Here is a 14,144-nt window from a genome sequence, read left to right on the forward strand (position 1 = left end):
TCCCATGCTCCCTGTTCCGCCCAGCAGAGATACCCCTGACTTTGCGCAGATGTGGAGACCTCGTGCCATCACGGAAGATCCCACTACCCCAACAAACCAACCGCCCCCTGTTCCCAAGAGATGCAAGCCAGGAAGGCTCACACGCACACCCATTTTTATTAGCTTTCCCTGGGATAGGAGTTTGGACTAATTCTGAAGTGCAGTGTGTGTAAGTTTGTGCCCAAGGGAGAGGCAAAGCGCCCCGTTTGTCTCCGAGACTCAGTCCGCGGAGCCCTCGCACCGCCCACCCGTGGTTTGTGTAACTGTGTGCTGTGTGTGTGCGCGCGCGCGCGCTCGTGTGCTCTCTCGCATCTGTGCCCGCGGCGCAACGCAAGCCCGAAGAGCGGGCTGTGGGCGCTGTCAGGTTAGGGGCGGGGGTGTCTGGGCGAGCGCGGGGCGGGGGCCGTGGCTTGGCCCGCCCCGGGAGCCGGCCCCTCCGAGCCGCGGGCCCTGCAATGGGACGTGTTCTCCTTTAAGAGTTAAGAAACTTGAAACCTTGTTTGCGCAACAATCAGCGCCGCGGAGCCGCCAAAGTGTCTAGACTGGCATATGATGGGAGGCAGCCAATGACTCCACGGCGCTCCTCCGGGGGCCCTCAGTGTGCGTTTGAGGAGAACAAAAAAGAGAGAGAGCCGAGCGGGGGAGCGAGCGAGGGAGCCGAACACAGAGAAAGAGCCGCCGGGCGCTGCCTCGCCAGACCTTGCCGGGACCGCGGGGCCACCGGGAGGCACTTTTTGTGAAGGGGGGAGGGGGGACGACCTCTGCAGCCGCGGCGCTCCGGGCGTCCGAGCGCAGCGTGGAGAGGGCTGCGACCTCTGCCTCGGTGGATTGCATTTTTAATTAAGGATTCCCAGCAGCTCTTTGGGATTTTTACAGTCTCCACTGATGTGTTGACACCCGCGTTCGGGAGAAACTCTCTCCAAGTGCATCTAGCGCCTAGGACTTGAGACGGAGTTGGCCTTTCGTGCATGCAATTCCAGGGATTTTGGTTTTGTGTGGGGTTTCTTTTCTTTTTATTTTCTTTTTTTCTTTTTGCAGGGAATAAGAAGGAAGTCGAGGGTATCAACAAGCCTGCTTTTCGAATGCTGCAGGAAAAGCCCATGTAGTTAAGCGCTTGGGTTTTACAGACAGGGATTCCCAGACACATTTGGGGAGTTCGGCCGAGCGCTTTGTGCTCATGGGCCAGCTACGCAACTTCTGAAGGCTCACCGGCCCATGCGGGGACTTTCTGGCGGCGCGCCGCCCACGGTCCCTCTCGAGCTCCGGGGCTGGAGTTGCTGAGCAGCCCGGCTGCCGGGGTCCATGTAGTCTTTGGCCCGGCGCGGACTGCGACTCGGCGTGCGCGTGTTCCCTGCCGGCCCGCCCCGGCGAGCTCCCTCATGTTGCAGCCCTGCGGCGCCCCTTCGACGACAGGCTGTGCGCGGTCTGCACGGCGCCCGGCGGTGGAGCTTCATGTGGGGCTGCGGCCCGCGCAGCCGGCGCCTCGCTGAGGGAACGGACCCCCGGTAACCGGAGACCGCCTCCCCCCCACCCCTGGCGCCAAAGGATATCGTATGTTCAGGTCCAAACGCTCGGGGCTGGTGCGGCGACTTTGGCGAAGTCGTGTGGTCCCCGACCGGGAGGAAGGCGGCGGCAGCATCGGCGGCGGCGGCGGCGGCGGCGGCGGCGGTGGCGGCGACGACGAGGATGGGAGCTTGGGCAGCCGAGCTGAGCCGGCCCCGCGGGCACGAGAAGGCGGAGGCTGCAGCCGCTTCGAAGTCCGCCCGGTAGCCCCGCGGCGGCCCCGGGACGCGGTAGGACAGCGAGGCGCCCAGGGCGCGGGGAGGCGCCGGCGCGCAGGGGGCCTCCCGAGGCCCATGTCGGAGCCAGGGGCCGGCGCTGGGGACTCCCCGCTGGATGTGGCGGAGCCAGGAGGCCCGGGCTGGCTGCCCGAAAGTGACTGTGAGACGGTGACTTGCTGTCTCTTCTCGGAGCGAGACGCCACGGGCGCACCCCGGGACGCCGGCGACCCACTGGCCGGGGCGGACCTGGAGCCGACGGGCGGCGGACGGAGTCGCGAAGCCCGCTCACGGCTGCTGTTGCTGGAGCAGGAACTCAAGACGGTCACGTACTCGCTGCTGAAGCGGCTCAAGGAGCGCTCTCTGGACACGCTGCTGGAGGCGGTGGAGTCCCGCGGTGGCGTGCCGGGCGGCTGTGTGCTGGTGCCGCGCGCCGACCTCCGCTTGGGCGGCCAGCCCGCGCCGCCGCAGCTGCTGCTCGGCCGCCTCTTTCGCTGGCCAGACCTGCAGCACGCCGTGGAGCTGAAGCCCCTGTGCGGCTGCCACAGCTTCGCCGCCGCTGCCGACGGCCCCACCGTGTGCTGCAACCCCTACCACTTCAGCCGGCTCTGCGGGCCAGGTGAGCACTGCTCCCGCGGGGGGCCTCGGGGCGTCCCCCTCCTGCCCCATTCCATATCCTTGTTATCCCAGACACCTCGGGCTCCCACAGGTGCCCCTGAGCGTGGGAGCTCCCAGTGGAAACGCCTCACTCTGCCGGGCAGTGGGGATCTGGGCACATACATCAAATGGCAACTTCATCAACGCTCCCGCAGACTTAAAAGGTTACATGTCCCTGCAGCTTCAGGGACGGAATGTAGGCACCCACTTCATAGACAGTGAAAGGGGAGGGCAAGTCTACAAGAAGCCAAAGACTGGCGTGCCCCTACTATTTACCCCCAGTGTGTGCCCAGGCCTGTAACATTTGTGGGCATATGCCTATATACTGTATGCACTTTCTATCCAAGACCATACAAGTTGTGAAATTGGATGTAGACAGTTCCCGGCTAGAGTCGAAATGTTTGTAAATTGTCCCACTTGTTCCTTTGTAGACTTTAGAGCAAAGCAAATTTTGCAGGGTAATCCCTCTTTAAAGTGGAGACTACCCTCTTGCCTTGATTGCTGCCAGCATCCCTTGAGTGGCAAATGCTAGGGCCCTCCATCATCGTCGTTCTCAACTCTGTTTAGCTTTTGTATAGAGTTGAGGGTCCTGGGGGCATCTGTGAGTGGGTGAGGAAGCCAGGTATTTTATTACATCTGAGCACTCTCCTTTGTTTTCCTTCTGGGACTTCTGCACACACCCCATCCCCAGCCCTGCTTACCTGAGGATGCCCTAGGCGCTGGAGCAGAAGTGAGGACAAGGACGGTTCCTGGCAGGCTAGAAGCTTGCAGGAACACCCATTTTAGTCTGTAGCATCTTCAAGGTGTATGCATCTTAGATGATGATATTGGGGGTTCTGCAGGGGTGTGACTGTCATTGTTATAGGCTGTTTGGGTGTGGGAGGGTTCTGAGTTTCTCCAGTCTGAGCCGGAGGGTCCACAGAGGGTCAGATCACAGGTCACCCGACTCCCAGTGTGAAAGGGGAGGGTGGGCCTAGAAGTATGTCTGGGGGTAATGGCTGGAAGGGAAAGGAAGGTGCCTCAGTGGTGGTTCACTTGTGGGGGATGGTGAAGAGAAGCAGCGATGATCTGCCTGCCCTGCTCCCCACATGGTTACGGTTCAGGAGTTTTTGGCAGTCCCTGACCTGTGTCCCATGGCATGCTTTCTGTGCCCCTTGTTCTTCTTCCTGACAGCTTCCCTTAGAAATGGCTTCCTCCCCTCTGCCACCCTGTCTCCTCTTTGCTTCTGGAGAAGGAGGCCCTGTCTGTGGTGGCCCTGTCCCTGGTCATTTCTGTCTCGTGAGAGATAATTGGTGGGGCCCACTCTGCTATTTTAGAAAGCCCTGGCAGGCATTTTCCTTTCATGTCAGTTTTCCCACAAGCATTTGTTGAGCACTTATTCTGTGCCAGGCACTGTGCTGGGTGCCGTAGTAGAGAATAGAAATATGAGTGGGATTCCTGCCCTTCAGAAATATAATCTTCCAGGGAAAATGGGGCAGAGATTGGGGGAGGAGGGGGAAGGCCAGGTTAGGGGGTGTGAACTCTCAGAGCACTGTGAGGTGTGTATGTGACAGGGTTGCCTCCAGGAGCTCCAGAACCCTAACCTGGAATAAGGCTTTGGAGGATGGGTAAGGGAAGTTGGGTGTTGAGGAGAGGACCATCTGAGAGTCAAGTGCCAGGCAAGCTCAGATGTGTGGGTGGAAAAGAGTGGGGGGAAAAAAGTTGGAGACAACAGATAGGACCCACCTTTGCCTAGGATGGGTGAGTTGTCCTACTCCTTGGATGAGAAGTTAGCTTGGGTGTTGATATGCATTTGGTGGACTTGGGCAGGTACAATTTGAGGGGCAGTTTGCAGTGGGATGATGTTTAACTGCAAACTTGGTCCTAGGCTCTGCCTGGCCAGTAACACAGCTTGACCTTGGATGAGTATCCTCTCTTAGTCTCCCTATTGGTCAGTGGGGGTGGCTCCAGGAACATTCTCCATGCCTAATTCTGGACTAAGCATTGGTACTTGATTCCCTTCCTGCTCCCAGAAGGAGGCACTATTGCAGGATGTATTTATTCTCCTTCCCCTTCACCAGCCCAAGGGGTCCTCCTTTCAAGCCACCCTGGGGGCTGTTGGGAGGACTGGTGGTCGTCGGTGAACAGTTTCCAGTAGGCTCCAGGTTGACCCTCTTTCTTCATTCCCCTGCCTGATGGCTTGGGCTGTGAGGACTAGGACTAAGAACTAGGGGAGCCCTTTGCTGCCCATCCCACCCCTGCCTTCTGGCCGCCAGCCTGGCTCTCAGAGCTGGGCGGGTGCATAGCTTGAGTTCAGCAGTGCGAGTCCTGATAAGGAGACTGCTTCTTCCAGGGCCCCTGGGAGGAAGACTGGGCACTGGGGCAGACAGAGAGACATGGAACAGCACACAGCTAGAGAGTGCACAGGAACACCCAGCAGGCCAACTGAGGGACACCCACCTAGCACCAGTCACTCCAGTGCCTCCTAACCCCCACGTGGAGCTCCAGTGACAGAAGAGCCTTTTCTGGGTAGTGCAGACCCTTGCTGCTCAGAGCAAACCCTGCTCCATCCATAATTTGCTTTGAAGCATTCAGGCCAGTTCCCCTCTTTGGGCTTCTTTTCCCATCTGTAAATTGAAGGAGGTGGACAGAATCCTTGAGGTCTGACGAGCAGATTCCAGATGATAGATACAGACCTGCCTCCCCTGCCCTCTCTCCCATGCTTGTCTCAGAAAGTGAGGTCCTCTCTCTGTTCTAGCTCTGCCTTCCCACTGCCTGTGCTCCCTCCCTGTCATGGGTCTTTCTGTCCCAGGAAAAGCCAGTTCACTGAGCTTGGTGCCTATGTGGACGGAAATGTGGAGAAATACTTTAATCACAGTTCTAACCTGTGTTTATAGAGCTCCATTCTCCTGAAAGTATCCATTAACTTTGGAATAAATCTCCTGCTCTTTGCTTCACCACTTTTTTTTTTCTGTAATTATATTCAGTAAATTACTATTATCCAAATTGGGCCAGGGAAAGAGAAAGAGTGAGAGAGAGAACTTCTAAATGACTGGAGGAGGCTGCCTAGGAAAACACAGGGTTCCCAGGCCAGGACTATAGGAATTAGAATGGACTAGAAAGTTTTCCTTTTATTTGGCCTGGCATTATCCCTTTGAAATGAGATCAATTTCACATTGGGCTTCCAAGCCCCCGTCCCGCCCCTCTGGCGGCCCCTCCGCCGGCCTGGCCGCCCTGCTCTTCCGAGCTCCTCCTTGGAGGTGAGGAAGGGGTGATAATGTGCAGTTTGCCTCTTGCTGGCGCCAGCCGGCTGCGCTGTTTATCTGGCTGCCGGAGGAATCTGGGCAATTAGGCTCAGCCGGCCTTAAAGTGCCAGGAGCTCCTTTTCTGTGTCTCCCACCCTGGGGCTTGGGATTGAGCCTTTAGGTTCTGGGAGTGGAGGGGACAGGTCCCCAGGAGGCCCCCTCCCCACCCACAGCCACTCCTTAGGAGAGTGGAAACTGGGAGGCCCAAGTTGGTGAGTGGAGCTTTTCTTAAACAAAATGCTGAGCTGCAAGAATGGGGATGGGAGGTAATGTCCCAAACTGAAACTTTACCGGGCAATGAGAAAGGCTGTGAACTTTTTCTGGCTTTAGAATTAGGGTCTAGATCCCAAAAGGCTAAGTACCCCCTGGGGGCTAACCAGAGGCAGTCTGGGCTGAGCTGAGCATTAGCCTTCTGGTACACTCGGCCCCTGGCTGACTGCTCTTACTTCTGGAGGAAGTTGGAGGAGATTCCTGAAGTTGATGCCTGAGGCTGGATGTCTGAGGGTAAGGGAGTTTCTGATGTCCCTCTCTCTCCCTTTCTCGCCCATTCTCTCTTTCCTTTTCTCTTTCTCCCCATGTTCATTTATTTTAGAGGGACCTGCAGGGCTCTAGGAGTTGTCCTCTGAAAGTTTAGAGCACGTGTTATTTTGAAGTTAACACAACGTTTGCAAGCACTAAGATAGCTTCTAAGAGGGGAGTGAACAGAGGGCCTGGAGGCAGCTTGCACTTTCTCATCTGACCTTTCGCCTCATTCACAGCACTGAGTGTCTCACCTAAGTGCCCACCTTGCCCAACTTATTTAATGTCTTTGGGCTCCATTCTCAGGATCCATGGGGCCCGGATGTGTGGGAGTAGAGTAGAGGTACCAGTTAAAGGTCATCCGGTATTGTTTATAGCAGCATTATTCCTATTAGCCCCAAAGTGGAAACAACTCACATGGCCATTAGCTGATGAATGGATAAACCAAATGTGGTATATCCACACAATGGGATATCATTTAGCCATAATAAGGAATGACACTCCAATATATGCTGCAATATGGATGAATCTTGAAAATCTTGCCTAGGGTTTGGGGGTTGGAGGGATAGGAACTGGGGACAGGGTTTCTTTTGAGATGATGAAAATGTCCTATAAAATTAAATGGTAGTGTTGGTCTCACAACTCTAAATTTACTAAAATTTATTTCAAAAGAGTATGTGACTGGTAACTCAATTTTTAAAGAAAAGGTAACGTAGTACTGGTCCTCAACTGGCTTCCCCTTTTGTTTAGTTGAAATAGAATAACATTTTCTACTTTTCTGTGTGGCCTTGGGCAGGTCCTTTACCTGGCTGGCTCTCAGATGTCCCATCAGTTAAAATAAGTTGAGTTGGGTAAACCCTAAGAAGTTTAATAGGATAAACCTTTGACGCTCTAAATCCACATGTTAGTGGTAAAGTCTATAGACCTTCATACTTTTTTACTTGCCTAAAATGGAAGTCAGTGATTAGTTTCCAGTCTCCATGGTTGTTAAATAGTTCTGTGCAAACAGTTTCACTGGAGCAGATGGGGGCCTGGGAAAGCCTCTCCTGAGAGCTTTGCAGTTCCTCACTACCTTGTGTGTCTGACATTTCAAGCTTGTAGATTTGCTTTCTGTGTCACTCGTGACATTGGAACACCTGACACCCCCACCCCAGCCCAGCTCCGGTGTGGCCATGGCTGGTGGGTGTCACAGTTTAAGGCCCAGGTGGCACATGTTAGAGGACACTTCATGAACCCTTCCTCGCCTTCACCTTTAAGGTTCCCAGTAAATGGCCTCTGGAAGAGATGCTGGGGTTGATTACAGTGGCCTGACTCCAGCCACCACTGCCCATCGCTGCCAAGTTTCACTTTTTAGGACAGATCTGGGGGGCAGATGTCCAGAAGTCCCCACCTTTTGTGGCCTGTGTCTCAGCCAATCAGACTTTTCCAAAGGAACCCTAACATAGGAATTGTAAGCTTTCTGATAAGTTAATGGGGGAGTGGAAAGAGCATGAGGTAGCGGGTTAGGAGACCTGGCTTTTGGTTCTGGCTCTATTACCAGTTCCCTGTCTGGCCCTGAGGGAGTCACCTCCACTGTTCAGGCCTCAGTCTTCTCTGTACAGTGGGAGCACCAGCTTCAATTCTCCTTTCCTGTGGAGCTCTAGCCCTACCTGTTTTGCCTTTTGTCCTGAGAGACTAATCATTCAAGTCTGGTCTCTAGCCCTTCCCGAGGACTAGTAAATAAGTTATTCCTTCTGAAGGCAGATAGCTCCCCTCCTTGAGTTTTGTTTGAGGTCTCTTGTGAATCACCTGTTTGGCCCCTTAGGTCCTCTTTCTCCACACCTTTGTCCACAGATGCTCCCATGTTTACCATTATTCTCATCACTATTGTCTGTCCACAAATATTTACTGAATCCTTTCTGTGCACGTGATGTACTAGATGCAGCTGGGATGAAGGGGTGAAAGATGGGGTGTCTCTTGATTGTCTGTCTTGTTGGGGTATAGAGCAGTCAGGCCTGGTCTGAAATCCTAGCTCTACTATGATTGGCTGGGGGATATTGGGCAAGTCACTTTTCTCATCTGTAAAATGGGAATAATATTGGCCATTTTGTTTGTTTTTGAGAAAGGATGAAATAAAAATAGGTGCCCAATGAGCATAATTAACTACCTAAGGTCCAAGAGAATAAAATGTAACAAATGAAATTGAAAATGCCTGACATGGAGAGATATACAGGGTAGGCATTCAGCAAACGTTTACTTCTTTCCCAGTGGCTACTCCATGATTCACTTTTCCTTCTCCCTAAATACTGTCCACAAAAGATTCCCTGTTTCTGCACCTCAGAGCCTTCTTCACTTTGTTGAAGTAATTTCTGGCTGAAAAAGCCAGGGTGGGGAAGTGCTGAAGCTACATTGGGTGTATGGAGCAAAACAAATGCTCCTATAGCTAATTGCGCCTTATTATAATTGCAAAAAAACACTTATTACCCCTTGTGTCATTACTGATACTTGCCTAATAATAGTTATTACCACTTTACTACCACAGAGAGTTTGTTTTAGTTTGAGATGTGATACTGTTTAGTTTCATTTAGGGAAAATGAAGGGTCATTTCATTCATGCAAATTGTTATTTAGTTTAGCAAATTGTTACTTCCCCTAAAGCAAGAGGCTAAGGAATTCTTCAGAAGATAAAGTATATGTTTTTAAGGAGGAGTATTTTAGGCAAATGAAAGGAAACCAAAAGAAAAATACCATAGACAATAAGGAATCACAGAGGGTCTAAGCTGGAAGGCAGTAGAGAGGTTGTGTCCCATCCCCTTCTCTATACAAAGAGGGAGACTAAGGCCCAGGGCCCTCAGTGACTGGTTTAAGGTCTCCCATCTCAGTAGCTGGGTTTGGCTTCCTGGGTCCCAGCTCATCTTGTCCTCCTTGCCACAAAAAATGCTAGTTATGATGCAGCTTGTTTGGAAATGAGCTTCTCTGTTTGGGCCTCTGTACTCACAGTTATGACAAGAGTTGCCAGATTTAGCAAATAAAAATACAGACTGCCTGGTTACGTTTGAATTTCAGGTAAAACAACACATACTTTTTTTTTTTGTATATTCTAAATATTGCAAGGGACATACTTATGCCAAAAAATCATGCCACATATATCCAAAATTCAAATTTACCTGAGCATCTGGTATTTTATTAGGCAACCCTGGCTCTGACTTGCCCTGCACCTGTATTTCTCTTGTTATATTAATAATAGTTACTGTTTGTGGAAGTATTTTTCCATAGTCCCAAGAGCTGTACTAAGCATTTTACTGGTATTATCTTCTTTTGCCCTCTTGGCAAACCTGGGAGGTCTATGTGATTATTGTCCCCATTTTAGAGCTGAGATAATAGGCTTGGAGAGGTGAAGTAACTTGCCTGAAGTCGAACAGCCAAAGGTGGCAGAGCAGGGATTGATTCCAGGTCTGGACCCCAAGCCTATGACCTTACTGTTGGAAAATGATGTTCTAGTGGATTCGGGCAGCAGAGATGGTGGAAGAAAAGGAGGGCTTCTTGGGGACTAGGGTTATTATTGGAGAAAACCAATAATCAAAAGCACATAGCACCCCCAGGTATGAACTGTTCCACCCTAGCAGTGACATGCTGTTTCCTGTCTTCCAGAATCACCACCACCCCCGTATTCTCGGCTGTCTCCTCGCGACGAGTACAAGCCACTGGGTAAGTGTTTTCTCCTTTCTTCCCTTGGAGAAGTGTGTCTATCCCAGGCTCCCCTTTCTAGTGCCCAGCCTCAGCGCTGAAGGGCTGGAGGGGAGGGGAGAAAGCTAGCCTGGTTGCCTTTGAAATGGGGTGAAGTTTTACAAACATACCCTCAGTTGGGCCAAAGCAGACTCAGCCTCTGCAGTGGGCTATTTACATCTTGAAATTCCTTGGCTCATCATTAACCTCTCTATGACCTTTAAACATGGGCCTGTGGGAGATGAATGGGTTTTTTAACTTAAGCATCTCATTGGAGGTAGGTTAGTATTTGTCTTTTTTCTTTTCTCTCTCTCTCCAGTCTTAGACTGTTCATCTTTAGTGTGTACTAATAATTATTCTGACAAATAGGTTGAACAAGAAGTCACTGTTGAGAGGGGCTGTATGTTTTTCCCCCTTTTAAGCCAAGAAGTTCACCTGGGTGGGAACAGTTGGAACATTTAGTTGAGGTGGTAATGTTATTAATTTAGACAGGTCCCATTCAGAGATGGAACGTGTTTCCTTGGGGCTGGATGATCAGCTCATCTTCTGGAATAGATGCATGTGGTTTTAAAAGTAGAGATAGCTTGTTTCCTGGCCCTCCTGTTTAGTGGAGAGAATCCTAGTGATGGGATGAGGTAGTTTGGAGTTAATAGTACCAGGAGAGCTTTTTTGTGACCCAGGCAGTTCCCGTGGGAGTCAAGCTTTAAAAGTCAGATGGCGTGGCAGTGATGCTAACACATTCCACCAAGTGACCACAAAAAGTGGGTTTTGTTTTGTTTTGGTAAAGGCCTCTTCCCAGTAGCGTGTGTCAGCATCATCTGGGAGGTCCCTTCTAAGTGATGTCGACTTTAAAGTGTCCAGTCCAGTTTTCCTTCTAGACCCTGCTGTGGGGTCAGAGGTGCCCACCAGGTCCCTCCAGGAGTTTGACCTCTTTAGTTTAGGAGGACAAAGGCTGTCCTAGGATGGTGTGTGAGTCAGTGGCTTAACGATGGCAACTTCCTCATTGTTTTTCCTGATGTATGGTCAGCCCAAGGGTGGAGGAGCTTCATTTAGTTCTCTGGGGGAATTGGAGAGGTCATCTAGTGGGAGCTCGTCACTTCATAGATGAGGAATCAGTCGGAGGGACAGGGAGGGCCCCCCAGCTAATGAGCAGCAAGGCTGAGGTGAGAATCCAGAGCAGCCTCTTATTCAGCTTGCTGTTTCCCTGTCCTTTCCTCACACGCCTGTCTCAGCATTCCTAAGTCGACATAGTGGTACCGGTCACTAAGAACATCCCTAGTTCCATTAGAGGAAAAACATAAATAAATAAATAAATAAAACACTGTTAAACGTTCTTAGTAAATGTGGCACCTCAGTTTGAATGTCAAGGATCATTGCCCTGAGGAATTGTGGGTCAGCCTGTGATAAAACAGCAAAAATCCAGACACTGTGACCTTTTGGAAATCAACAGGTGTCCTGGTTATTTAACAAATGAGACAACTGAGGCCTAGAAAGGGGAAGTGACACTTGCCGGTGGTCATATAGTTCAGGGGTCTGCAAAACTACAGCCCACCATCTGTTTTTGTATGGCTCATGAGCTAAGAATTTTTACTCTGTTAGATGGTTAAAATAAAAATATTTCATGACATTCGAACATTGTATGAAATTCACATTTCAGTGTCCATAATAAAGTTCTCCAGGAACATAGCCACAGTCACTCATTTCCATATTGCCTGTGGCTGATTCTACACTACTGTGGCAGAGTTTAATAGTTGCAACAGAGATCGAATGGCCTGCGAGGCTGAAAATACTAACTATTGGGCCCTTTGCAAAAAAAAAAAAAAAAGTTGGTGATCCTGATTTTGCTAAGAGTGAAGGTGGGCTCCAACTTCCAGATGGGGTCCCTCCTTGGAGCTTGAGTAGTGATCAAGGTGGAGAGTGTCCTTTTTCTATGATAGCCCCAAGGCACTTGAGACTTTGAGGGCCTCTCTAGAAGCCCCAGAGGTGAGGGTGTGGAGAGTGCATGATGAGGACTTACTTGTTGGGAAAGGTGGAGACTACCCATTGTTTCCACTCCTGGAAACCTTGCAGAGCTGTCTGTGTTGGCTCCACAGTGGTTTACTGAGAAATAGGGTTCAGCCTGTGATGTTGCTACTTCAAAAGAGAAATAGCAGTGACACTTGGGGGACTGAATACTTTGGGAACATTAGGCATTAAAAGCAACAACCTTTTAAGAAGTTCCCACTGAGGCATTGAGGTTATTATTTTTTTCAAAGATTTTTCCATCTGTCCTTATTTTCCTCCAAACACATTTTACCAGGAGATAACTTTTTCATGCCCTGATAAATAGTCCAAGTTATTTTTTGTATTATTTTCTTTTCCTTGCATTGTTGCTTTTTCATAAACAAAAGGTCCGTTCACTCCTAAGCCTCTGTGATCACATGAGACCAAAAAACAAAATAAAACCCAGAACACCCAGTCAGCATCTGGCAAGTGGGAAACGAAAAAAAAAAAAAAAGGCCAAATTGGTTAATGTTTCATCTTCCCGCTCCGCAAGCCATGTGGTAAAAGGGGGGAAAAAATCCTGTAAGATCAGATGGAGTTCTAGCTAGCTACGGCCTAGCCTAACGGTTTTTGCCTCAGGAATCCCAGCTTGGGGTGCCTCTCCTTAGCCAGGTGGGACCAACTGAGCTAGACCTGGGTTGTTCTGGGTGAGAAGATCAGGAAAGTGCTTCAGGCCTCAAAGAACTTGTCTTCTGATTCCTGGACAGGCCTGTCCCTTCAGAGGGACAACACCACATTGCTGGTAGCAGGAGGCACAGGCCCAGGAAAAAATTTCCAAGTCTGCCTGCCCCAAAAGGCATCGGGTTGTCAAGCTTCAGCTCAGTGTTCAAGGAAAAAACATGCAAAAGCTTTTCCTTTCTCCATCTAACTGTACTGCTGACAGAAGAAAACAAATAATGCACGCCATGTGAAGTACTTAAAACTACTTACAAAAAATGAATGCTTTAAAAATTAAAACAGTCCAGGCATTAAAAGTTGCTCTGTGAACAGGTTTTGATGTTAGAGAGTGGAGGAGGGGAGAGAGGAAAAAAAAGTTAATCTGAGAGCAAATGCTTGAGCCCTTAATTAGAGGGGTGTAAGCGGGACAGAGTGAGGATGGCTGGTAACTTGTTAAAACAGAGTTTCCCCAGCTCCAGCGGGAGGAAGGAAGGAAGGAAGGAAGCAAGAAGGAACAACTTCAAGAATTTTAATGGTTGTAATTAAGTACAGCAACTATGAATTGTTTAGGGGCTTAATTTAACCTTACCCAAGGAAGCTCCAAGTTGCTACTTGCTCAGTCCCCTGAACTTGGGTTATTTCTGTGGTCAGAGCAATTGCAACTTTTTCAGGTGCCAGGGCTGTAGCAGTCAGCATTTTCCAGAAGAGTTCCAGGGCCTGCTGGCCTGGTCTCGTGCAATCATGGGACGGGGTTACAGAGTGTCCTCAGAAATTTGGGAAGGCCATGCTGCCCTTTGCAAGCACTAGCTGGCACACACATGCACGTGCACACACACGTGCACGCACACACACAGATACATGAGAAAGCAATAAAGAGAGCACCCTCCACCCCACCCCAGCCAACTAAGTTCTCTTTCTCTTTCCTCCCGTAGATCTATCTGATTCCACATTGTCTTACACTGAAACGGAGGCCACCAACTCCCTCATCACTGCTCCGGGTGAATTCTCAGGTTGGCATTTTTTTTCTTTGCACGTGGCTGTTGTTTTGAACTTTACAGAAAGGGACAGGTGGGGGTGGTGCTTGATAGAGGCCTTTTTGATATACCCACTTCTTTTCTTTCCCTTTTCCTCCTACCCCATTGGTTGGGGGGAAGACTTCCCATGTCATCATTGCTGATGTTTTGGGGGTTAAGACCAGTTTGTGTAATGAGACCAAAAGATGATAACAAAGAGCCGGTTGGTTTACGTTTTAACCAGTCATCTCTACCTTGTTTCTCGTGGAAATGAGTAAAGCCCAGCACAACTCTTTATCTCTCCTTTTAGCAAGGGATCCTCTTCTTCCAGCTGCCGAGAGGCAGCAAATGGATGTGCTTGTATACATTTCTCTTCATGAGTTTCTTCTCCTGTCTCCACTCTGGGGAAGGACCTATATGAAGGGTTAGAGGAGGAGGAAATGGAGTGGG

At 50.3% G+C, this 14,144-nt stretch overlaps 1 protein-coding gene across 2 annotated transcripts in view; it reads left to right on the forward strand.

The window, feature by feature from the left end:
- Window positions 1-465: 465 nt before the first annotated feature.
- SMAD6 (SMAD family member 6) overlaps window positions 466-14,144 on the forward strand; it is a 72,724-nt gene continuing 59,045 nt past the window's right edge. The window contains exons 1-3 of one of the 2 annotated variants that reach the window (XM_016140999.2): window positions 466-2,436; window positions 9,907-9,963; window positions 13,614-13,691. In XM_016140999.2, coding sequence (XP_015996485.2) covers window positions 1,593-2,436; window positions 9,907-9,963; window positions 13,614-13,691 — 979 coding nt within the window. In that variant the 5' untranslated portion in view covers window positions 466-1,592. The remainder of the gene's footprint in view (window positions 2,437-9,906; window positions 9,964-13,613; window positions 13,692-14,144) is intronic. The other variant, XM_016141000.2, reaches the window with a different exon arrangement.

The sequence above is a fragment of the Rousettus aegyptiacus genome, unplaced genomic scaffold (assembly GCF_014176215.1).
Source record: "Rousettus aegyptiacus isolate mRouAeg1 unplaced genomic scaffold, mRouAeg1.p scaffold_m13_p_3, whole genome shotgun sequence".
Taxonomy (NCBI): Eukaryota; Metazoa; Chordata; class Mammalia; order Chiroptera; family Pteropodidae; genus Rousettus; species Rousettus aegyptiacus.